This window comes from Engystomops pustulosus, chromosome 2, assembly GCF_040894005.1.
Source record: "Engystomops pustulosus chromosome 2, aEngPut4.maternal, whole genome shotgun sequence".
Classification (NCBI taxonomy): Eukaryota; Metazoa; Chordata; class Amphibia; order Anura; family Leptodactylidae; genus Engystomops; species Engystomops pustulosus.
This window is the reverse complement of record NC_092412.1, coordinates 56419758-56446002: the sequence shown is the minus strand read 5'-3', so window position 1 is coordinate 56446002 and position 26245 is coordinate 56419758. Positions and strand designations below refer to the sequence as shown.

At 42.5% G+C, this 26245-nt stretch overlaps 1 protein-coding gene across 3 annotated transcripts in view; it reads right to left on the bottom strand.

Moving 5' to 3' along the window:
• The window catches only part of LOC140117716 (uridylate-specific endoribonuclease A-like), a 42191-nt gene extending 17384 nt beyond the window's left edge, over positions 1-24807 (bottom strand). Inside the window, exons 1-7 of one of the 3 annotated variants that reach the window (XM_072134702.1) lie at positions 24673-24807; positions 17161-17280; positions 12160-12204; positions 11129-11173; positions 9079-9249; positions 5262-5306; positions 4109-4153 (exon numbers count right to left, since the gene is read on the bottom strand). In XM_072134702.1, the coding sequence (XP_071990803.1) occupies positions 4109-4153; positions 5262-5306; positions 9079-9249; positions 11129-11173; positions 12160-12204; positions 17161-17280; positions 24673-24748 (547 nt within the window). In that variant the 5' untranslated portion in view covers positions 24749-24807. The remainder of the gene's footprint in view (positions 1-4108; positions 4154-5261; positions 5307-9078; positions 9250-11128; positions 11174-12159; positions 12205-17160; positions 17281-24672) is intronic. The other 2 variants (XM_072134704.1, XM_072134703.1) reach the window with 2 other exon arrangements.
• Between the last annotated feature and the right edge of the window lie 1438 nt (positions 24808-26245).

Genomic DNA, 26245 nt, shown 5'->3' with positions numbered 1-26245 from the left:
TCAACATTAACCATGTTATCCAGAGTTTACCAGCAGCGCAGAGCGATTGTAGACTGCCAGATGTCAACTTCCACCAGAACTGGTAGTCAGGTCAGTCAGCTTCCTCAAGTCTAAAATGAGGAGTGGACATGGATATCTGATATCTGTCAGGTGCTGAGTAACTTTGAGGAGTCAACACAGATGGTCAGTGGCGATGCCGCCATCATCAGCCTCACCATCCCGCTGCTTGGCCTGTTGAAAAACTCTCTGGTCAGCATGAAGTCGGAAGCTTTGCGCTCGTCACAAGAGACGGGGGAAGAAGATTCCCTTGTTGAGAGCCAAAGCACCCTTACGTCTGTTTCTCAGCGCATATCGGAGGAGGTAGAGGAGGATGAGGAGGAAGAGGAGGAGAATGTTGGCGAGACAGAAGAGGGGACCATTGTTCAGTCCTTCACTGTTCAGCATGTATGGGCAGAAGAAGAGGAGTTGGAGGAGTTGGAGGAGGAGGAAATGGGCAGTCAGGCCAGTGAGGGGAGTGAATTCTTGCGCGTTGGGACTCTGGCACATATGGCAGATTTCATGCTAGGCTGCCTATCCCGTGACCCTCGCGTTCAAAGAATTCATTCCAGCACCGATTACTGGGTATTCACTTCCCTGGACCCACGGTACAAGCAAAATCTTTCCACTCTCATCCCTGGAGAGGAAAGGAGTGTGAGAATGCATGAATACCAGCAGGCCCTGGTGCACAAGCTAAAACAGTATTTCCCTTCTGACAGCGCTAGCGGCAGAGGGCGTACTTCTGCGGGACAAGTAGCGAGGGAGAGTAGGCGAGCAGGCAGCTTGTCCAGCACTGGCAGGGGTACGCTTTACAAGGAGTACGTAGCTGACCATACCATCGTCCTAAATGATCACACAGCTCCCTACAACTACTGGGTTTCAAAGCTGGATATGTGGCACGAACTGGCGCTGTACGCCTTGGAGGTTCTTGCCTGCCCTGCCGCTAGCGTGTTGTCCGAGCTTGTTTTCAGTGCAGCTGGTGGCATCATCACCGATAAGCGTACACGCCTGTCGACTGACAGCGCTGACAGGCTGACGCTTATCAAGATGAATCAAGCCTGGATTTCTCCGGATTTTCATTCTCCACCAGGTGAAAGAAGCTCAACCTGAATAATGTATGCACTCCTCCTCCTCATTGTCCTCCTTCTCCTCCTCTTTGTACACTAAAGCATAGGAAACTGGCTATTTTTTGCCAGGGCCAACTGGCTCTAGCTATAGTACTCTATGTATTTAATTTTTCTGGAGGGCCACCTACCAGGTCCTCTGTTTTAAGCAATTTTTGGGAGTGCCACATACAGGCACTAAATCTATTTAATTTTTCTGGAGGACCACCTACCTGCTCCTCTGGTTTGAAAACTTTTTTGGACTGCCACATACAGGCACTCAATTTATTTAATTTTTCTGGAGGACCACCTACCTGCTCCTCTGGTTTGAAAACTTTTTTGGACTGCCACATACAGGCACTATCCAAATTAAATTGTCTCCATAGCAGCCTCCACATGTCGTCTTTTTAGCTGGCTCCATACATTGTCTCCATTGCTTCCTCCACACGTCATCGCCATAGCTGCCTCCAAAATTCGTCCATATATCTGCCTCCATACATGGTCTCCTTATCAAACGAACTGTGTCAGGCAGAATTTTGGGTTGTTTTCATGGATTCCACATCAAACTTGTTAACTTTGTCGCCAGCCTGCTGTGTAATCCACAAAATATACTGGCAAACTTTTATCATTTACCAATATTATTTCAGCGCTTCTTGCGCATCTGTTTACATTCCCCTCACCCGCCATATCCTAAACTTATAAGAACGCTACTACACTTGATCTTATACAAAAGGTTCTTAGAAGTGCTGTTTGGGAAGTAGCCTAGAGACAGGGGCTTGGATTGGCGAAAGCTCGCCTGGCTGCGGAGCGCCAGTTCCTTCTCAAGATCCAACTAACATAGTTTTAACTGCAGCACCTTTAATCTACTACTAGTTCACTGCCTCCATACATCGTCCCCTTATCAAACGAGCTGTGTCGGGCAGAATTTTGGGTTGTTTTCATAACTTCCACATCAAACTTGTTAACTTTGTCGCCACCCTGCTGTGTAATCCACAAAATATACTGGCAAACTTTTATCATTTACCAATATTATTTCAGCGCTTCTTGCGCATCTGTTTACATTCCCCTCACCTGCCATATCCTAAACTTATAAGAAAGCTACTACACTTGATCTTATACAAAAGGTTCTTAGAAGTGCTGTTTGGGGAGTAGCCTAGAGACAGGGGCTTGGATTGGCAAAAGCTCGCCTGGCTGCGGAGCGCCAGCTCCATCTCAAGATCCAACTAACATAGTTTTAACTGCAGCACCTTTAATCTACTACTAGTTCACTGCCTCCATACATGGTCCCCTTATCAAACGAGCTGTGTCAGGCAGAATTTTCAGGTGTTTCACCAGATACATAGTGGAACGCGGCCCATCTGTCGCCGCCATGCTGGAGACCTGAAGTTGCAATCATAGCAGTGCAATATGGATGCCCCATACTGTCGCTCTTAATCATGGAACCATTTCCGTAAAAACAATTAAAAATAGAACCACTATGCTATTCCATTATTCCTAGGTGAAATATTCAAACGACCCGGCCTGCTTTGAAAATTATAATTTTTTCAAAGTAAACGCTTCTGGCCCCCTGGCCCATTTTGGGTGGGGAGGAGACAGGGGCTTGGACAGGCGAAAGCTCGCCTGGCAGTCGACCGCCAGCTCCATCCCAAGATTAGGCAGCCTCAGAGGCATCCATGCATGCTGCCCCTGCTGTTTCCTGTCCATTTTGCCTCCACGATCCTCCACAGCGTCCACCAATGTCTCATTTCAACTCTCTATACCCCAGACGCTGGAGCACGAGAGGATATGCAGCACATCATCCCCTTATCAAACGAGCTGTGTCAGGCAGAATTTTCAGGTGTTTCACCAGATACATAGTGGAACTCGGCCCATCTGTCGCCGCCATGCTGGAGACCTGAAGTTGCAATCATAGCAGCGCAATATGAATGCCCCATACTGTCGCTCTTAATCATGGAAGTCGTCTCCATGGCTGCCTCCACATGTCGTCCCCTTATCAAAAGAGCTGTGTCAGGCTCATTTTTCACCAGATACGTTATGGAACTTGGTCACTATGTCGACACCATGCTGTGTTATCGACTAAATATACCGTCAACCTTTTGTTCACATAGGAAATCATTTCACCTCCTTTGGTGAAACCTGAGTCCATTTAGGGTATGTCGCCATGAGACTCTCTAGCCTGCCACTGCTGCCGCTGCCTCTGCATGCTGTCCCCTATAGTGTCAGGGTCAATTATTGGATGTTTTAGATGCTATCTAGCCTCATTCGGTCACTCTGTCATGGCCATGCTGTTGCCCATAATTTTGGCATAATGGTGCGATTAAGCATCCTCAGAGGCATCCATGCATGCTGCCCCTTCTGTTTCCTGTCCATTTCCGTGGTGTTTCCATCCTTTTCTGAGGTACCCAGCTGTTTGGCCAAGCTTCCCTGTGCAGAGCCTTGGTCCCCTTGAAAAATGCTCGAGTCTCCCATTGACTTCAATGGGGCTCGTTATTCGAGACGAGCACTCGAGCATCGGGAAAAGTTTGTCTCGAATAACGAGTACCCGAGCATTTTAGTGCTCGCTCATCTCTACTGGGTTTCCTTCCCATTCAACATCTCAGGGTAATTTTTAAATCTTGTGCATTATTTCTATTGTCTGAATACTTGTATTTACAAAATACATTACAGAAATACCATATTTTATAATTTTGCTACATTATGATCGTCGTGCTCTGTTTTGTGCTTTAATAATTGTTTGTTTAGACCCATACACTATGTAGAGATGTTCTGTAGGTGTTTATGGGTGCAGTCACATGTTCCGCTAGTGTTGCGTTTCCTATTTGCAGTAAAAGACTAGACTCCCCTCACTCCTTCCACCCCTCACAAATACCTGTTTATGGCCTGGGATTTGTCACATAATGCTGAATATTAAAAGGCAATATCATATAGACCAATGTACCCATCACTATATTTGGTAGCACAGCACTGACCTGAATGCTCATCATGATTCACTTTGTTTGAAACAGGATCATTATCTGCGCAAAATAGAAAAGCAGTGTCAAATTAATAGCCAAAAAAAAGTCAATCACACCTCCCAACTTCTTTAGAAGAGAAAGAGGGATAAAAGATGTGGCATGCTCAGTGAAGCATGTGAAAAAAATTTTGCCCTAGGCCACGCCTTTTGCTCTGCCCTTTACTCCACCCCCACAAAGTATAATTTCCTCCTTAGTGTCCTCAATCACCCCCTCAGCTTTCTGTCCCTTGTAGCCCCTCTGATATTGTGCCCCCTCATATTAAAGCCTTCTCTTATTATACCCCCTGCAGTCTCTTCTCTTGTTGTGCCCCCGTCAGTATCCCCTCTTATTTTGCCTTCCAAGCAATTCCCCCTTTTTTGCCTCCAGCAGCTCACCCTCTTTGTGTTCCTCCAGCAGCTCCCCTTCTTATTGTGCTGCCCCAGCATCTCCCCCTCTTATTGTGTTGCCCCAGCAGCTCCCCTTCTTATTGTGCTGCCACAGCAACTCCCCCTCTTATTGTGCTGCCCCAGCAGCTCCCGCTCTTATTGTGAGCTCTTCAGCAGCTCCCACTCTTATTTTACCCCCACAGTCTCTCCCCTTCTTATTGTGACCCCCAGCATCTCAATCTCTTATTTTTACCCCTTCTTATTGTGTCCCCACAGTAAAATAATAAATCCGATTTTCCCCGTTTTCCTGCAGCAGGTCCTCTTTCTTTTCCTTCTGCTGTATGTAGCCGGGGGGCAGAGATGACATCAGCATATCACACCACACAGCTCTGCTACATTCAGCTGTAGGAGAGGAGGCACAGTGATAGTACAGGGAGCTGCCGGCAGCAATCAGCTCTGTTGGTATCAAGAGGAGGAGTTTATGTCCCGACACAGACAGGTGGGACATCGGGACAGAGCCCAAAAAAACTTGACTATCCTGTTGGATCCAGGACTGTTTGGAGATATGCAAACACTAAAAAAAAGAATTTTGTACAGAACTTGAATAATAAACCCGTCGCTCCTATCACCCCCTTCAATACCTGTTTATGGCCTGGGATTTGCCACTTAATGATGAATATAAAAAAAGGAAATATTATATAGACCAACATACCTATCACTATATTTGGTAGCACAGCACTAACCTGCATAGTGATCATGAGTCGCTTCGTTTAAGTCGGGATCAATATCTGCGCAAAATAGAAAAGCAGTGTCAGTAGTCATAAAGTCAGAGATCAGAGATGGCTCATGAAAATCTAAGTAACTATAGAACATTTTGATTTTAAAAATATCTATAAATGTAGAATAGAAAAAAGCAAGACCCTCATTCCTGTCTTGCCTTGTTATTGCTGTTATTTCTTATTTTGTTTATATAGGCACCCTGTGATCTGTACTGCTCTGTGGAATATGTTGGCCCTTTATAGATGAAGATTTATAACTATTATTAATACTGTTGTGAAACAGTAATCCAGCAACATATCTGTACTGATGTATCTATCTCTCACTGTCTGTCTCTCACTCATTTTTCCTGCCTGCCTCTCACTCACTCACTCTTCCTGTTTGTTTCCCTCACTCTCCTTTTCTGTCTCTCACTCACACTCCCTACATGTCTCTTACTCACTCTCCCTATCTGTCTCTCTGTCTCTCACTCACTCTCCCTGATTGTCTCTTTGTCTATCACTCACTCTACCTGCCTGTCTTTCACTCACTCTCCCTTCCTGGCTCTCTGTCACTCACTCTCCCTGCCTGTCTCTCTGCCACTCACTTTCCCTGCCTGTCTCTCTGTCTCTCACTCATTCTCCCAACCTGCCTCTCTATCACTCACTCTCCCTGCCTGTCTCTCACTCTCCCTGCCTGTCTCTCACTCTCTCTCCCTGTCTCTCTGTCACTCATGCAAACTTCCTGCCTTTCTCTCTGTCACTAACTTGCCTGCTTGTCCCTCTGTCACTCACTCACTCTCCCTGCCTGTCTCTCTATCACTCACTCCCTCTATCTGTCTTTCTCTCAATCTCCCTGCCTGTATCTGTCTCACTTTCTCACTCTCTTTGCTCACACTCCCTGCTTGTCGCTCTATCAGTCACTCCGTCTCCCTGCCTGTCTTTCTGTCACTCACTCTCATTGCCGGGCTCTCTGTCTCTCACTCTCCCTGCCTTTCTCTCTCTAACTCGCTCACTCTCCTTGCCTTTCACTCACTCTCCCTGCCTTCAGATCTCATATTAATGACCTGTGGCAAAATGCTCACAGCTCAGCTTCTAACTGCCACAGCAGCAGCAGACAATGGCTCCTGTATATGGTGGGTAATAAGTGGATTTTGGAAAGGGCAGGGTTAAAATTATGATTCAATTTGATTTGAAATCTAGTCTATGATGTTCTCTGTGTCACAGAGGGCAGCTGTGCAAAAGTTGGTGATTGTAAACGCAACGGTGCAAATTCCATTAGCAGACATATATACATACAAACATACATACACATACACCTTTATATATTAGATAATCATTTTTATTTATGTAGTGCCATCAAATTCTGTAGCGTTTTATATAAATGATGGAGAACATAAGATGAAACATTACATAGTAATTACATTATCATATGAAACAATAGGAGTGAAGGGCTGACTCCGCGGTATGAGAGCTTGTATAATGGTCCAGCCATTCTTTATAAGTATAATAATATAGAATAATGTAATAAATAAAAATTCTGCTGCTTGAACCAGTTATGAGACGTCATCTTATATGCAAAGTCCAAGGTGAAAGTGACTGCAGAGAAGCCTGGTGCTTGGTACATATTTGGTGTTTGCCGGATTAACAGATGGGACATAGGACACAGGATGGATTAGTAAAGGGAGAGTTGATGTTTCATGCAATTAGTGAGTGTGATAGGCTTGTCTAAAGAGATGGGTTTTGAAGTTAGAAACTTTGGAGGTTTGGTATTAGTCTGATAGTTCGGAAGGTCATTCCAGAGAATTGGTGCAGCTCAGGAGAAGTCCTGGAGACGTGCATGAGAGGTTCGAATTAAGGTAGGGAATAATCTAAGATCATAGGCAGATCTAAGAGCGCAGGGTTGGTGATTGAGATAAGAGAAGAGAGATGGGGAGGTGCAGCATTGTGCAGAGCTTTGTGGATGAGGGTTATTATTTTAAAAACTGTATTGGGAAGGAGACTAACAACCAGTGCAGTGACTGGCACAGACTGGAGGCATCCCTAAAAGATGGTCTGAAAGACAAGTCTGGCATTAAGAATAGATTGTAGAGGAGAGAGTTTAGTGAGTGGAAGACAGATTAGTGGGGAGTTACAATAGTCTAGTCCAGAGGGACAATCAGTATTTTAGAGGTTTCCATTGTAAGAAATGGGGGGAATTGTAGGCGTGGCCATCGGAAAACCCGACGGATTCGGAAAAAACAGCGGTATTTTAAAAAAATTGTGTCGCTTGACACGCACATACACTGGGAAGACGATGGTGAACTCCGGGGGACCTCGGTGCAGCAGCGACACCTGGTGGATATCGGGCGCACAATCTTAGTGAATCCCAGCAGACCCGGATCAGCGTCGGACAACACGCCGCAGGATCGTGAATGGACCGGGTAAGTAAATGTGTCCTACTATAAGGTCCGACAGAGTTCACCATCTTCTTAGTGGTGCATCTACGTGCTTGGGCGTGTGACACAATTTGAAAGTTAAATACGGCGGAGGTCACTGTTTAAGGGAGCAAAGGAAAAAGAATGGCGCTCCATGGAATGAGGATGTGGAGACCCTGTTCTGCAAAGGTGGAGGCAAGTAGTAAGACTAGATAGGTAGTTTGTAAGTTACAGGCCGTCTTGCTAATGAAGCTGGTTTACTGTTCTGTACAATCTTTTATACTCTGGGGGAGTTAAATTTGTTAGGTTTGTGAGCTTTTGTGTTATACCGCCAGTGCACTAATATCACACTAACAGAATTGTTCCCGTGGATTAGGGTATTAATAGGTACAAGCGGCTGGGCTAGTGCAGCCCACACTGTGTAACACAAGGGTCTCAGCTTCCTAGCTGAGTGTATGTATGTATGTTTGGGGTATTCCTTTTCACAAGCCTTAAAAACCTTAAAGGGGTATTCCAGGAATAAGCATAATTCATATACAAATGGGTCCTTAAAATCTAAGCTAATATGTAATTAGTTGTTATTTAAAGTTTTGCAGAAAATGCTGCGGACATACAATGTAATGGAGAATTAAACTCCTGCTGGCCCTTTAATCAGTCCATTGATTTTCCCTGCGCAGGACAGAAGATGGCCGCTGGTCACATGTGATCATCACTCTGGTTGTACATGGGTGGTTGCAGTGCATTCACTATGGCCAGTGTTGTGGTGAGACATCATTTCAGTGAGGTAATGTGCAGTGATGGCAGTTACACATCATTACTATGGTAACAGAGCAGGACAGTCTGTTACAGACGGAGAATAAGAGGGAGGAGCTGTTACTGAGAACTAAAGGATCGTGGGACTTGTAGTTTCCAGTTGCAGCCATATTGTTGATATTTCTGCATACTTTGGAGAGACCAAAATTTTTTGTGAATCATAAAATCAAACTACTTAAGGTCAATTTTGTGACTACTGACATTGAGTTTTGTTATATTTATTTATTTATAGCATCATGGGTTTTTGTATCAGACATTCAAACCCCTTTAAATAAAATCAGATTTTTGCTAATCTAAGTTAGAGTTGCCTTCCTTGTATGTGACTTTGCTGTATCCTGTGCAGCCCACCCCGACACAGGGCTTATAATGTCACTGTCACTTATATGGATCCTGAGTTATATCACACTTGGCAGTGTCAGCTCCATAGAGATGAAGGGGGCAGCCCGGCCGTCTGCTGCGCTCATCTCGGGGAGCTACAAGGGTTCATTGAGACCCACACAGATCAGCAAGCTGTAGGGCCTAACTTGTTTTGTGTAAAAACCCCTTTAACACCTCTTGCGTCTAATGGATCTAACCTCTATGGGAAGTGCTCCCGCTGTGGCCTCCTCCTACGTCATTGCCGGCTCCTCCGCTGCACAGTTTCTTATAGTCACTGCAGCAATTGTTGTGTTTGTCACATTTTTTGTTACAGTGGCAATGATTTTTCTTGTTAAACTTTTCTCCACATCTTCCTTTACAGGAGGCATCTGTGCATGGTATAAAGAATAGAAAGTAGTCACAGCTTTATTCTAAGCTTTAACCTCTTCACAACTGCCAATAAGCTATACAAGTCATATTTTCACCTTGTGCACTATAAATGTCATGATAGTGACCAAATTCAAAGGGCTATAACTCCTGTGTATACATGCGTTAAAGAAGCGGAGATATCGACTGTTAAACTTGCAATTAAAAATTTTAGCTTTCTATTTACGACTGTAAAATTACCAGTGGATATCTCTGAGTCTGTGAAACATCCAAATATAATTAAACAATTGAATTAAAGGGCACATTATAATGTTTAATATGACACCAAAACTGTGTTTCTAGGTGCCAGGGTACAGGAAATATAGGCGTTTGAAATGTGCCCCTCTCCAGCCTGTCAGTTGAAGGTAGAATATAGAAGAAGCTGCAGGAAAGACTGAGCTTGCAGTTTGCAGAAGTACATGCACCCTCTGCAGCTGTAGCTGAACCTGGAAAAGGGAATGAGTTGACGCTGTACATATTGATAACATATATTGTTAAAGTTTTTTTCAGGTTTACTTCTTACTAAAAATAACTTTAATTGGAAAAATGACAAAAAAGCTTATTTTTTCACGTAATCGGATAATCTTATTAAAAACAGAAGTTAATCAAGTTTAAGTCTTACATGTCATAAAATTTAAAAAAAAAGTTAAAATTGTTATAATAAGTTAAGCTTTTCCAAAGTTATGTCATTTAAAGAAAATCATTATGGAACTGCAAAAATTGACCTAAACATTAAGGCACCAATGACCTTCCATCACAAAAGGGTTAAAAGAGAACTACCATCAAAATCAAATATGATTAACCAGGAACACTTCCTCATAGATCCAGGTACTGTGACTGTGGTAATCTTCTTATATTTGTTATCCATTCCTTCTTAAATCAACTTTTAAGATTTATGCTAATGAGGCAGAAGGGGGTGACCATAGCCCGTCTGTGCTGTAGTTTCACAGATTGTTACATTGTGGAGGAGAACTCACCACCTCTCACTAAAACTCCCTGCTGCTGGGAGATAAAATCAAGCCGAGGCAGGAGAAGTGCTGAGGGGAAAGGAGGAGACAGTGTAACAGCCAGTGTAGCTGTAGAACGGAGGGGCTCTGGTAACTGGTAATGCCCCCAGGAGCCCTTCAGGCTCCTTAGCACAATTGTAAAAGTGTATTTTAGAAGTAATAGGCCATGGATGACACATATAAGAATCTAGGATCTAGGAGTGCCCTTGGTTTATCAGGATGGATTTTGATGGACTTTGGGGGCGCTCGTGTGATCATTTCAAGGCCTCTGCCCCTTTCTTTATATTTCTCCATGAATGTTGAGGAAAATGTTGAGAAATTCTTGTCTATGGGCTATACTTCCTGATGAAGCCATATGGTAGTGAAATGTTTGTTGAGGTGTACTCTGTCCAGCTTCCCCCTCTTCTGTCAGCATGCCTACTTTTTTTAGGGGATTACTGGGTTTCCTTCCCATTCAACATCTCAGGGTAATTTTTAAATCTTGTGCATTATTTCTATTGTCTGAATACTTGTATTTACAAAATACATTACAGATATGCCATATTTTATACTTTTGCTACATTATGATCGTCGTGCTCTGCTTTGTGCTTTAATAATTGCTTGTTTAGACCCATACACTATGTAGAGATGTTCTGTAGGTGTTTATGGGTGCAGTCACATGTTCCGCTAGTGTTGCGTTTCCTATTTGCAGTAAAAGACTAGACTCCCCTCATTCCTTTCACCCCTCACAAATACCTGTTTATGGCCTGGGATTTGTCACATAATGCTGAATATTAACAGGCAATATCATATAGACCAATGTACCCATCACTATATTTGGTAGCACAGCACTGACCTGAATACTCATCATGATTCACTTTGTTTGAAACAGGATCATTATCTGTGCAAAATAGAAAAGCAGTGTCAAATTAATAGCCAAAAAAAAGTCAATCACACCTCCCAACTTCTTTAGAATAGAAAGAGGGATAAAAGATGTGGCGTGCTCAGTGAAGCATGTCAAAAAATTTTGCCCTAGGCCACGCCTTTTGCTCTGCCCTTTACTCCACCCCCACACAGTATAATTTCCCCCTTAGTGCCCTCTCTCTCCCCCTCAGCTTCCTGTCCCTTATAGCCCCACTGATATTGTGCCCCCTCATATTAAAGCCTTCTCTTATTATACCCCCTGTAGTCTCTTTTCTTGTTGTGCCCCTGTCAGTTCCCCTCATATTTTGCCCTCCAAGCAATTCCCTCTTTTTTGCCTTCAGCAGCTCCCCCTATTTGTGTTCCTCCAGCAGCTCCCCCTCTTATTGTGAGCCCTCCAGCAGCGCCCCCTCTTATTTTACCCCCACAGCCTCTCCCCTTCTTATTTTGCCCACTTCTTATTGTGTCTTCACAGTAAAATAATAACATTATATATAATATTCCCCGTTTTCCTACAGCCGGTCCTCTCTCCTTTCCTTCTGCTGTATGTAGCCGGGAGGCAGGGATGACATCATCACATTGCGCCTGACAGCTCTGCTACATTCAGCTGTAGGAAAGGAGGCACAATGATAGTGCAGGGAGCTGCCGACAGCAATCAGCTCTGTTGATGTCCAGAGAAGGAGTTTATGTCCTGACACAGACAGGTGGGACATCGGGACAGAGACTGAAAAAGCGTGACTGTCCTGCTGGATCCAGGACTGTTCGGAGATATGCAAACACAAAAAAAAATAATTTTGTACATAAATTGAATAATAAACCTATAAAAGACTTTATACACCTGTCGCTCCTATCACCCCCTACTATACCAGTTTATGACCTGAGATTTGTCACATAATGCTGAATATTAAAAGGAAATATTATATAGACCACAGTACCTATCACTATACTTGGTAGCACAGTACTAACCTGAATAATGATCATGAGTCGCTTCGTTTAATTCTGGATCAATATCTGCGCAAAATAGAAAATCAGTGTCAGAAGTCATAAAGTCAGAGATCAGAGATGACTCATGAAAATCTAAGTAATTTTAGAACATTTTGATCTTAAAAATATCTATAAATGTGGAATAGAAAAAAGCAAGACCCTCATTCCTGTCTTGCCTTGTTATTGCTGTTATTTCTTATTTTGTTTATATAGGCACCCTGTGTCTGTACTGCTCTGTGGAATATGTTGGCCCTATATAGATGAAGATCTACAACTATTAATACTGTTATGAAACAGTAATCCAGCAACGTATCTGTACTGAAATGCTAGTACTAGAGTAACTGTCCACTATAACTATTAAGCTATGTCAGGACTTGTTTTGTTTGAAATATATTGATAACTAACTGTAGATCCCAGCTTTGCTTGGGATAGTAAATAACTGCTCATAGCTATAACAAAATAGAATCAGTTAACAAAAAATATTTTATATCTATGTATCTATCTCTCCCTGTCTGTCTTTCACTCACTTTTCCTGCCTGCCTCTCACTGACTCACTCTCCCTGTTTGTTTCCCTCACTCTCCCTTTCTGTCTCTCACTCACTCTCCCTGCCTTTCTCTCTGTCTCTCACTCACTCTCCCTGATTGTCTCTTTGTCACTTTGTCTATCACTCACTGTACCTGCCTCACTCTCCCTGCCTGGCTCTTTGTCACTCACTCTCCCTGCCTGTCTCTCTGTTACTCACTTTCCCTGCCTGTCTCTCTGCCTCTCACTCCCTCTCCCAGCATGCCTCTCTCTCTCTCTCTCTTGCCTGTCTCTCACTCACTCACTCACTCACTCTCCCTGCCTGTCTATCTGTCTCTCACTCACTTTTCCTTCCAGTCTCTCACTCACTCTCCCTGTCTGTCTCTCTATGTTTCATTCTCCCTCCCTGTCTCTTATTCACTCTCCCTTTCTGTCTCTCTGTCTCTCACTCATTCACCCAACCTGCCTCTCTATCACTCACTCTCACTGCCTGTCTCTCATTCTCCTGGCCTGTCTCTCTGTCTCTCACTCTCTCTCCCAGTCTCTCTGTCACTCACTCCCTCTCCCTGCCTTTCTCTCAATCTCCCTGCCTGTATCTCTCTCACTTGCTCACTCTCCCTGCTTGTCTTTCTGTCACTCACTCTCCTTCCCGGCCTCTCTGTCTCTCACTCTCCCTGCCTTTCTCTCTCTAACTCGCTCACTCTCCTTGCCTTTCACTGACTCTCCCTGCCTTCAGATCTCATATTAATGACCTGTGGCAAATGCTCACAGCTCAGCTTCTAACTGCCACAGCAGCAGCAGACATTGGCTCCTGTATATGGTGGGTAATAAGTGGATTTTGGAAAGGGCAGGGTTAAAATTATGATTCAATTGGATTTTAAATCTAGTCTATGATGTTCTCTGTGTCACAGAGGGCAGCTGTGCAAAATTTGGTGATTGTAAACGCAGACATATATACATACAAACATACATACACACACACACCTTTATATATTAAATAATAATTTTTAATTATGTAGTGCCCTCAAATTCTGTAGCGTTTTATATAAATGATGAGGAAGAATGATAAGATGAAACATTACATAGTAATAACATTATCATATGAAACAATAGGAGTGAGAGTCCTGCTATCAGGATGAAGGGCTGACTCCGCGGTATATGAGCTTGTATAATGGTCCAGCCATTCTTTATAAGTATAATAATATAGAATAATGTAATAAATAAAAATTCTGCTGCTTGAACCAGTTATGAGACGTCATCTTATATGCAAAGTCCAAGGTGAAAGTAAATGCTGAGAAGCCCGGAGCTTGGATAATAGACGGGAGATATGACACAGGATGGATTAGTAAAGGGAGAGTTGATGTTTCATGCAGTTAGCGAGTGTGATAGGCTTGCCTAAAAAGATGCACATATGAAACTTTGGAGGTTTGGTATTAGTCCGATAGTTCGGGAACGTCATTTCAGAGAATTGGTGCAGCTCGGGAGAAGTCCTGGAGACGTGCATGAGAGGTTCGAATTAAGGTAGGGAATAATCGAAGATCATTGGTAGATCTAAGAGCGGGGGTTTGGTTATAGACTGAGATAAGAGAAGAGAGTTGGGTAGGTGCAGCATTGTGCAAAGCTTTGTTATTATTTTAAACTGTATTAGGAAGGAGACTAACAACCAGTGCAGTGATTGGCACAGACTGGAGGCATCCGTATAGTCTTTGGCTTGAGAGACAAGTCTGGCATTAAGAATAGATTGTAGAGGAGAGAAATTAGTGAGTGGAAGACCAATTAGTAGAGAGTTACAGTAGTCTAGTCCAGAGGGACAATTAGTGTTTTAAAGGTTTCCATTGTAAGAAATGGGGAGATTCTAGAATTGTTTTTAAGGTGTCTTAAAGAGCGAGTAGTGAACAATAAATTTACATAAAGGAACAGGATGTGGTAACTGTGACCTGTTGTAGTGCAGTAAATACAATTTTTCTTTGTCCACTATTTTTTTTCTAATGTGTGTAAAATAAAGTAGCAAAAACTATAACATGTTAATATCCAAATAATGGAAAGCAGAAGATTGCAGACTAAAACATGCTGATGGGGTTATTCATGTAAAAAAAAGTCAGAAACAAAAACTAGTGAATATGTTCTGTAAAATAATCAGTACAGATCTTGCTTTCCCTCATGTAACACTCCGCACTAGTCACTTGCCATCTCATTGGCATCAGCTCTCCAGTAATGGGAGACATGATGCTAATTCTATGGCATCTGACTGCTACTCCATTGAATTGCTGCTTTATTGCTTGCTGCACATTTTCACACATATCAGGAGGAGATCATGCAGCATTGCCGTTGGATTTTGGGTAGGTAGGTAGTGTTTATTATTTTTATAAAAGATAATTTTCAGCAATATTTTAATTATTTTTTTTTATTAATTTAACGTTACCAATTAGACATACATAATATATAGTCTTATTTATTCTTATTTATAATGTGGGTGTAATTTATATGCTGGTAAACTTAAAAAGCTTTTATTTATTTTAGTAACCAGAGTATTTTATGGATATTTTGCAATTTCATAACTTGTACAATGGAATGTTTAAGTCCCACCCTCTTGGACAACCCAAAGGGCACTTAGGCTGCATTAACAGAATGCATTTTCATTGCGTTTTGAAAGGCACATTAGTATAAATGATAGTAAAAACACAGATGTATTTTGAGTTGTGTTTTTCCCAATGTGCTTGCAATGTGATTTAAAACGCAATCAAAACACATTGGGGCTCATTCACTAAGGATCCGAATCGTGCAATTTTGGCACATTCGATCGGATTTTGGTGCATCGGCGCTGGCTTTCACGCGACGATAATCGGGGGTGTGGCCATCGGAAAACAGCGGGATTTTAAAAAAATTGTGTCGCTTGACACGCACTTACATACACTGGGAAGAAGATGGTGAACTCCGAGGGACCTTGGTCCAGCAGCGACACCTGGTGGATATCGGGCGCACAATCTTAGTGAATCCTGGCAGACCCGGATCAGCGTCGTACAATGCGCCGCGGGATCGCGAATGGACCAGGTAAGTAAATGTGCCCCATTGGGGCACATTTACCTACAGGATTATCGGAGTTCACAGAAAGTGCATTGTCCTACTATCAGGTCCGGCAGAGTTCACCATCTTCTTAGTGGTGCATCTAAGTGCTTGGGCGTGCTACACAATTTGAAAGTTAAATACGGCGCTCAGTCCAAATCAGTCGACCCCTTGACGGCCGCCCCCTAAATTGTGTCGCTTGGAGGCCAGCGCAGCTTTCCAGAAAAAGGGTCGCGTACACCACAATCCCAGCGCACGCACTTCTTAAATACCTGTGCAAGCTGTTTTAGCCCTGAAAACGGTGCACAGTATGACAAAAGTTTGTGCGCAGCCCCGTTGTGTGAGCAAAACCTGTTCACAAAGACCATTTTCACAAAATGCTATTGAATTGCGTTGGAGAATCTCTTCCCTAAACGCAGATGGAATTAGACCTAAATGCTTGTGTTCAGTAAGTAGTAACATGTTTTGCTATATTAAAAAACACTTGTTACTACTAGACGCAGGCATTTAGCTCTAAACATTAGGTAGTATTTGGATTATTAAATGCAATTAGTGCCTATCCCAGCTCCTATTGTGACCCCTTCATGCCCCCTCTTAGTGTGGCCTCTCATCTCTCCTTAATATTGTGGTCCCTGTCTCCCCCACCTAATATTGCAGTCCTGCCCCCCTAATATTGTGTCTCCCTTTCATCTCTCCCTCATATTGTGGCCCCTTATTTCCCCCACATACTGTGGTCCCTCATCTCATCTCCCCTACATATTGTGGCCCCTTTCATCTCCCCCCTAATATTGTAGCTTCCCACTCCCCCTCATCCTGTGGGCCCCATCATCTCTCCCCCATATTTTTGTTCCTTCTCATATTGTGGCATCATCATCTCCACCTTAAATTGTGGCCCCTGTTATCGTCCCCTCATATCATGGCCGCTCTCATCTACCTCTCAAATTGTGACCTCTCATCTCCCTCATATTGTGGCCCCTCACCTCCCACTCATATTGTTGCATCCTAGCTCCACCTCATATTGTGGTCTGAGAGAGCTAATAGCTCTATGAATCATGTTATGCAACTCTACCTCTGTCCTCTATGGACACAGATAAAGTTGAAGTCGTGGCACTGGCAGCAGGGGACAGCTTTATTGGTTGGAAGGGAGCGCAGCCATAAGGTTTCGGGGCATGTTTGGCCAGTCTGACCCTGATGGTACCACCTACTTAGGGAAGAGCTGCACACACCTTCATTCCTTTACATCAGGATATGCCTGAATTTGTAAGGCTTGTGTGTAAGTGAGTGACTGTCCTGGAAAATTTGAAACATTTGGCTGTATGGTTTATGGTCCAAGCGTCTGTGTCATTGTATATGCAATTTTTATATTTTATTATTGAATATGGAAAATCTTCTCTTACAGGAGCAGATGGAATAATCGTTGCAGCAGTCTCCGAAGCGTTCACAGTGAACATTGCACTGACAGCTGTATGACTTGTCTAGTTTGTCTCCGCAGCGATTCTTACACGAGTTCTTACATTCTACAATAAGAAAATAAAAGAAAAAATAGTAAACAATATTTTTTTTTCTTGCATTTCATCAACTTACATTTTATTTTTTATCCTTCATGTGGTGCAAATAGTGTCCCAGTATCTCCCCCCGTGCATTACATTAACCAGCAGTCAGTCTGTCCTATGATAATGTCATAGACCAAAAGCAGAGGGGCAAAAAACGTAAGCCACACTCTTTATGGCAATATAAAAACGTCTAAAACCTGTTTTTGGCCAAGAAAATTTACAACTCCCAGCACTTTTCGCTATCACAGCTTGCTCGAAGATATGGTTTCTGATAGTGGATAGGTTTTTAGTTTCCCTGTAGCGGAGGGGAGTCAGTGATTTCCATATAATGCACTTTTTACCCACAATTATTTCATAAGTTACATTCATACATTTATTTCTAGTGTGGTTACAAAGGAAAGCGATTATCAGACTTTTCATGTTTAAATTCATAGCATGGTTTAAATTTAACAGCAGTGCATCCCAGCGTGCAGTGTGTGGGTGTCTGACAGAGTCCACGAAACAGTTTTAATTCCGCCACATGAGTTCACGGCAAAAGCTGGAGCCGACCTTGGTGTCAATGCAAATATACTAGCGGACGGATACATCCTTTTTGCTTCCGTCTTCCAAGTATAAGTTACATGCAGCAGGAAACATAGAATGATAAAGGGCAACAGACTGCTCTATATTATCCTGCTTCCTGCTGGTGAGTGCAGCATCCTCATTAGAGGCTATGGGGGACAGATGCCACTGTACAGCCTCTGCTGAGCATACACTGTAGGGGCCCATGCTTCCCTTAATAAGCAACTGGTTACCTCATGTTCTCCTCGTCATTACTCAGGTACTCCCCTATGTCCTTCCTCCCTCTCCTCTTTACTCAGTGAGTCTTCCTCTCATGTATTCCCTCTTTCTCACTCAGTCCCCCCCTCATGTTCTTCTCCTTCCTCATGGAGACTGGAGGACAAGGGGCTACAGAATGAGACAGGAAGACAGGAGGTCACAGAATGAGGGAGGGTGGAGGACATGGGGTCACAATATGAGGGTGGATGGAAGACAGGAGGCCATAATATGCGGGACGAAGAAGGACAGGAAGCCACAGTATAAGGGAGGATGGAGGACAGGAGGCCACAATATTAGGGAGGGTGGAGGACAGGAGGCCACAATATGAGGGAGGATGAAGGACAGGACACCACTATATGAGAGGGATGGAGGACAGGAGGTCACAATATGTGGGAGGATGGAGGACATGAGGCCGACATATGAGGAAGGATGGAGGACATGAGGCCACAATATGAGGGAGGATGGAGGACAGGACACCACTATTTGAGAGGGATGGAGGACAGGAGGTCACAATATGTGGGAGGATGGAGGACATGAGGCCGACATATGAGGAAGGATGGAGGACATGAGGCCACAATATGAGGGAGGATGGAGGACAGGACAACACTATATGAGAGGGATGGAGGACAGGAGGTCACAATATGTGGGAGGATGGAGGACATGAGGCCGACATATGAGGAAGGATGGAGGACAGGAGGCCACAATATGAGGGAGGATGGAGGATAGGAGGCCACCATATGAGGGAGGATGGAGATAATGAGGCCACAATATGAGGGACAATGGAGGACAGGAGGCCACAATGTAAGGGAGGATGGAGGACAGGTGGCCACAATATAAGGAGGATGGATGACAGAGGACCACAATATGAGGTGTAAAGAGGAGAGAAGGTCACAATATGAGGGTGATAGAGAACAGGGGCCAGACCATGTGAGGAGGGTTTGGTGTAGGAGTAGACATATTATTATGTATAAGTTCAAGAAAATAAATTAAAGTGGAAAACCAAACAAATAATTATAAGAGAACTAATGAGCCTCCACTGGTAACAAAGTGATAGATCACTATTAGAGATCACTATCGATGGCAGGCCTACAAGTCTCTATGTAGGCTCAAATAGCAACTGGTGCCCGCCAATGACATCACTGGGGGGGCATCTATTGGCCATCCAAGATCGCGGTGCCCACTGGCAGCTCTGTTGGGTGTCAGCTCAGTCGGGTTAACTTCTGTGATTGGTGTCAGCTTTATATAAAGCTATAAGCAAAGAGCCTGTGATAAAGAACTAAACAGGTCTGAACAGAACCTAAGAAGCTTCTATGAACATATATTATATAAGGTTCCTTTAATATTATTATTGTATCAGCACATATCTCTACATATTATTATGTAGAATCCGCAGTGTGGTCTATTATGACTGTGGAGACCACCCTGGACCTCATTGCAGATGGGGGATGGTAAACAATGCTGCATAAACCAAGGGGAAATAGGTTTCTGTGAGACCCATCTGCCTGAACAGCTGGACGGACACTTCTGGGGCCTGTGCTGGGAGACGATGTAGGGCAGAGCTGAGTAAGTGAGGACTCTCAGGGCACAGCTCAGGATTTGGCTGTGAGCCCTTCCATGAGACGTTCTGACAGTCTACCTGGGATTGTACGTTTTCTCCCAGGAAACACAATTAATGAACATGTAGCTACATTCCTGACATAATTATAGTCTTCAGGCAATAAACAATGTGAGATCCTGTATAACTAGATTTGTCATACTGGTTTATATGGTTTTGATTTATGGAATGTGCTTTGCCATACATATTGGTTTCTTGTATTACAACTCTCTGAGTTCCATAATGTTTAGGCAGTTCCTTCTTCCTATACATACTGTTCTGTATTCACTGTAGAATATGTTGACCTATTGTTATTTTACTAAAGAAAACAATATAAAGGCAATGAATAGTCAATGTTTTAATAAGTGAACAGGATGGTCCACCAGAGAAATGTGACCTGATCAGAGGTTCTCTGCTCTTGTTCATATAGGGCAGCGGTGGCGAACCTATGGCACGGGTGCCAGAGGTGGCACTCTGAGCCATTTCTGTGGGCACTCAGCCCATCACCCCAGGACAGAGTTCACCAAATAGGACCAAATCCACCAAGTCCCAGGCAACTTAGGAGATGCTGCTCTCAGTGCTATTTTAAAGCGACACTTCATTGGCTGTTTGGAACTGCGGGAAAAGTGAGAAGGTGTTGACAGAACTGCAATGTCTTTGGAGGTAATCCTGCTGGACCAACCATTTTTCCTCTACAGAGAGACCCTGGAGAGAAGCTACAAGGAGAGTCTGAATTTGCCCTCCTTCTATCAACTGTATTGGTTGCCTCAGGGGGGGGGGGCAATACAATAGAAAGATGTGGAAGAACAGGCAGCAATAAGTTACTGCTTAAAACGCCATGTTGGCACTTAACAGGAAAAAAAGTGGATTTTGGTTGTAGCTTGGGCACTCTGTCTCCAAAAGGTTCGCCATCACTGATATAGGGGATCGTTAGCTGAGCCTCTTGTGACATATATTAGCTGTGTAGTCATCAGTAGTAGTATATATCAGTATGTAGTAGTTATAGGCAGTTCCTAAATATTTGGGCTTGGAGAAGGGAACAATCTGCCCCCAAAATGCACAGTCCATAAAATAAATAAAGAACGCTCTGGTCATTAGCAGTGTCATATCACAGCTTTTCCACCGACTTTTTCATTTCCATCCAATTTCTCATGACCTGAACCCAAGAGATTGAGCAGCCTTATGCTTATTTCTGTCTCTAATGCTGTTACTAGTGTTGTGTCTACAGGACAATCAGGGACACAATTGTTTCTTAGTGACAATGTCAAATGTTACTGTCCTGTGGCCCCGTGTTTCCCCACTTCCCTTGTCCATAAACAATATCCGGCAAATGGGCAGTGGCTGAATTACAGCAGGACAATCCTAGACAAGGAGGCTTCCCCTCAGGCGTAGATGAGAACCTAGACTATGGTTTTATAGAAATATGTACAGACGTTGATATCTTGTTATATTGTAATAATATTCTATTTAAAGGGAGTCTACCAGGTCCCAAATCAAACCAGAAGTAAAACCAACATTGCACAGAGCACTTTATAGTCTTTTCAGACATATCTGTCCTGTGCCTCAGTGATCTCTTATTTGGGAGAAAATACAGTTTTTATCTTTATGTAAATTATCTTTGCGATCGGGCCAGGTTTACTGTTGCATTTGTATCCTCCTTTATACGTCTTCTATCACCAAAATACTGTCGGTACAGTGTCCTAGGGGTTGGGGGGACTGTTTTTAACAGGCTTTATTGCATCTTTAATACCCAAATGGTGGTGTGTGCCCTCTCTGGCAGAGTGCACTCTTATGTCTTTGCTTTTAAGACAAAAATGTTTTTAAAATTATGCAAATTATCCCGAGGTGCACATAGGCCCCTCCGGTTCATTTGCATAATGCAAATTTCATTGTGCTTGGTTTGCAAAATCCTTGGTCATGGTGGTAGATATCCTTTAAATTAAATGTGATTGCCCAGATGAGAATAACCCTTTAACTCTTTATTAGTTGCCACAGCAGTCAAGTATATCTTACAAGCTTAGACTTGTTTAGTCTAGGAAATCCACAAATATAATACTATGATTCAACAAATTAAAATATTTGAAACCTTTATGTTTTTTCATATCTGGAAAGTAATTCTGGACAATGAGATTTTAGGGGGATTACCACTAAAAACACTTTATGGTATGAGTAGTTAGTAAGTGTAGCCTCACAGTCTTGATGCTTACTTATTGAATATCTGGTTTATATCCACTGACTCATTCTATTATATTGTGTAATATAATCATTCCTTTACCTGTCAGCTCACCACATAAGGATATATCTATCCATAAATATCTGATTTAATCCTTTTATCCTCCCACTTGTCGCTTTGTTAAAACATGAGCCCAAATGTTTTACTAGTGAGAGAGATTTGATGATGAAAGCCATGTGACAACACTCTCTAAATCCCTATTGTTGACATAACATCTTTACAAGTTATTGCTACTAGTCACTGCCTTAGTTGTTGAAAAACTGAATATATTAAGAGATTAACCAATAAAGTCTTCTTCAGCTTAGTGGGATAGGTTGTCTAATGCTTACAATTTGCTATAGCACTAATGGCAGAAGACTTCATTGTTATTGTTTAGTCTCTCCATAATTGTAAATTATATTGTGTGTTACTAAGTTAAACTAATGGAGAGTTGAATTTTAATGCAGAACGGCCCAACAATAGTCCATCACTGATCCTTAATAAAACTGGAAAGTGCTGTGACCCCTGAGCTTAAAAAGAATATCCAATTTGAAAGGTGCCATCAAAAAAACTATAATAGTGGACAAAAGAAAAAGCAAAAAGAAAACAATAATATATAACATTGCATATCAGGACAACAAAAGGAGCATAGGCAATGCAAAACACTCTCTTGAATCTATCCATGGTATCAGTTCTGATGGCATTACGTTTTTCATGCAGCAGGTTAGAAATAAGTCTCTTGTTTACTCTAGAAACTACTAAATTTGGGTCGCAATATGGACTTGAGCAGCTAACAAGATTAATTGGCATAATTTAAATTTAATGTTAGTGACAGAGTTGGGCTTCTCAGACAAAAGGTGGGGTATCTAGGAGGTGTGCAGTCCATAATTGGCACACTCCTAGTCCAAACATTGACCAAAACTGGACAAATCCAACAAATATGAATGGTGGAGCCCTTTTCCGCACAGCTTTGAAAACATTGTGACAAGACCAAAGGGTGAAGCATGAACACCAGTAGGTACCATATAAGAGCTTTCTCATTAAGTTTCTTATTAAGAGAAACTTGTCGGCTACCCGCATTTAAAAGATCACAACAAGTGAGCCATGAACTTGCCAGTCTTGAAGCCACTTATTTAGATGGATTGGGGATTTTGTTCTATGGAGGATGATCCTGTACCAGCAGAGTCTAGCATTAGCTTTCTCCCGTATTCCAGCTCATTACAAATAAACTGTTCAATTATAAATATGTTGGTCGAGAGTAGAACTAGACAGTTCTCTGCCTCGCCAACATTATCCCTGTGTCTGATGCTGGATGACTAATCTGGTGCAGTACAAGACTGGCAAGCTCTATTTTGCACCTCCTTTTAGTTGGTCTAGTTTGCTGCGCCATAATACGGAACTTTGTGGGGCACAGACAGAATTTTCGGCACAGACACACCTCCTTTCATCGAGGACACGTCCCTATTTCGTAATAGTCGGAATATAGCCTAAAATTGATCTTAAAACTTTAGTTAATGTGGCACACCGCATTTCGGGTGCAAATTTCAAGCAGACACATTGATAAATCTCCTCCATTGGCTAACGGCTGCAGACGTGTTCGATTGACAAAAAAATGAAATGTGCAATAATGAGTAAATGGGTAACAATGGGGGAGATTTATCAAGCTGCCTAAGAGTAAGAATGTGCTTAGTTGCCCATAACAACCAATCACAGCTTAGCATTCATGTTACCAGTGCTCATGAATATTTTAAAGGGGAGCTGTAATTGGTTTCCATAGGCAATTAAGCACGGTCTTTTAGGCCAAGTCTTGATATATCTCCCCCAATGTTTTTCATTGTGGTCGTAGAAGCATTGGTTGATTTTTCCAAAAAATTAAGAAAAGTTGACAGTAAAAGATTGGGAATGGTTGATTGCAGCAATAAGAAGCAAGTCAATAAATTGGGTTTTGATATGTCCACATGAGTCTGGAAAAATCAATAGAAAATTGAGATAACGGATGAAGAAAACAATGGTGTTGTCAAGTTTGGTGGAGGAAGCCTGATGACATTGGGCTCTTTCACAACCAAAGGGCGCTGAATACAGTACTTGACCAAACTCGAAGTTGTTCTCAATGATGAGAACTGGTGAGTATCCTAAGAAACACTTTTGAAGTGTACTCAAGTTCTATGTTAACAGAAATGATCACGTTGATGTTGAGATTCTTCTAATTCTTTGGTGACAAAGAAATGGTTGTTGAAATGGTTTGGTGACAAAGAAGTTGTGTTGTTAGATCGGTCCCCCCATTTCCCAGACCCTCAACTAAATGAAGTACTTAATAGAAATAGTAATAGTAACTTAATAGAATAAAAATACTTAATGGAAATAGTTATAGAAATACTATATTCATAACAGTATGTACCAACATAGGAACATGTAGAATAGTAATATTGCAGTTTTAATACATATATATATATATATATATATATATATATATATATATATATATATTGCAGTTGCATAGTAACATCTGTCTTTCTTTGAATATAGTCAGATATATATATATATATATGTTCTTACCAAAGAAAATCATGATATAGGAGCTAATAAGTAATAGTAGAAGTAATGTTATCCCTGTGAACAGTGTTTCCTATTGTGTGTGATGTTTCTGGACCCAATGATTTGCAATTCAATAATAATATGTCTGCAGATTAGAGAAGAGCTAAGCAGAAAGTGATGGGATCTGTCAACTTACTGTCGGTGGCGCAGGTGTCAGAGGCTCCGATGACTGCAATGCCTGACAGCAGGAGCACAACAAGCAGCGTCTTCATGGTGGATGAAAGGACTGTAGCAGTCCTCTTTTGATTCACTCCAAGTTATGAACATTTTCTTATTATATAGTAGGGTGTGACCTCTCTGTATGCTAATATGTCAAGGAGGAGACGCTTAAGGGCACAACCTGATTTATTCTCACTGTTGAAAATTGTTACTGATAGGAAAGAAGACATGACAAATATGAACTAGACTTTTGCTCCATATTCTTAAATACTCCACGTTTATTTATGCCCTGGGTATACTTTTGTGATGAAACATTGATCTCAGCTATAATCTGAATGAAATTTAATTGGATTTGGACACTACGTCCAATCTATTTAGCTCTACCATCTCTAAAACATGCTGCCTGCCGATAGGACACAATGGGGCACATTTACTAAAGCCCCTGCGCCAGTTTTCTGTTGGACTTTAATTATATTACGTATTGTACTCCAGAAAGGAGAAAACAAGGCAGGACTACGAATGTAGAAAAATAAGAATTAATACAATCTTTATTGACATGAATTCAATAACACTACATGATAAAAGACACATAAATCTCCTTGTACATGTACAAAGTTTCTGCACCAGTTTTGTTATTGCTGCACTGTGTCCGACAAGACAGAAAAAATGTGCACCTGGCATGTTAGTGCTTAGGCTATATTAACACTGCCGTTGCCCGCCATACCGTAGCACGGCGGGCACACGGCAGCGCGTGGGGAGAGGAGGAGGAGGTGGGGGGATGTAGGGATGTATGGTGCATGGCACCAATATACGGGAAAAGATAGGACATCTTTTTCCCGGGTACGGAGCGGTACGGTGCCGCACGTGTAGGGCGCCGTGCGCCCATTGCCGTCTATGGGGGACATATATATATACGTTCCCCTTGCGGCAGTGTGAATATAGCCTTAGTCTAAGTTTTTGCCACATTTATCACAGGCGCCCCACCATTCTATATACCCCACTATCCTGCAGCACTTCCAGAGCAGTGCAGGGGTCGCCAGGTAAATGTAGACTGTGCCCCAGTTTTGATTAATCTGGTGCACTCTGCATACTACACAGGCAAACTATACATAGTGCAGTTTGTACTCTTTTTGAGATATGTGGGCCAATGTCATTAATCACCAAATGAAGCTTAAACAGTTTGCTTATATGATTCACAAAATGTATGGGCTTTCTAAAGAATGAGGAGTTATCTCCATGATAGCTGACACAGGATACTACAGCTCCCATTAGCCCTCAGTTCTCAGTAACAGCTCTTCCTTCTAATGCTCCTAATGCTTCTAATGTGCCGTGTCTCACCACAACACTGGCCATACTGGATGTATCACATACTTTATTGGCGTTCCATGAGCCAGCTTGTAATAAATCCAACCATATCATTATGACCTGCTATGTGCTGATTACCTCCATGTACATCATCCAGTCTCCTCTATGTAAAAACCATTTCTCCCCTCCAGGCTCCTAGCTTGCACTCGCATATAAATACATTTCTAATGTCCAACCAGCCTCCT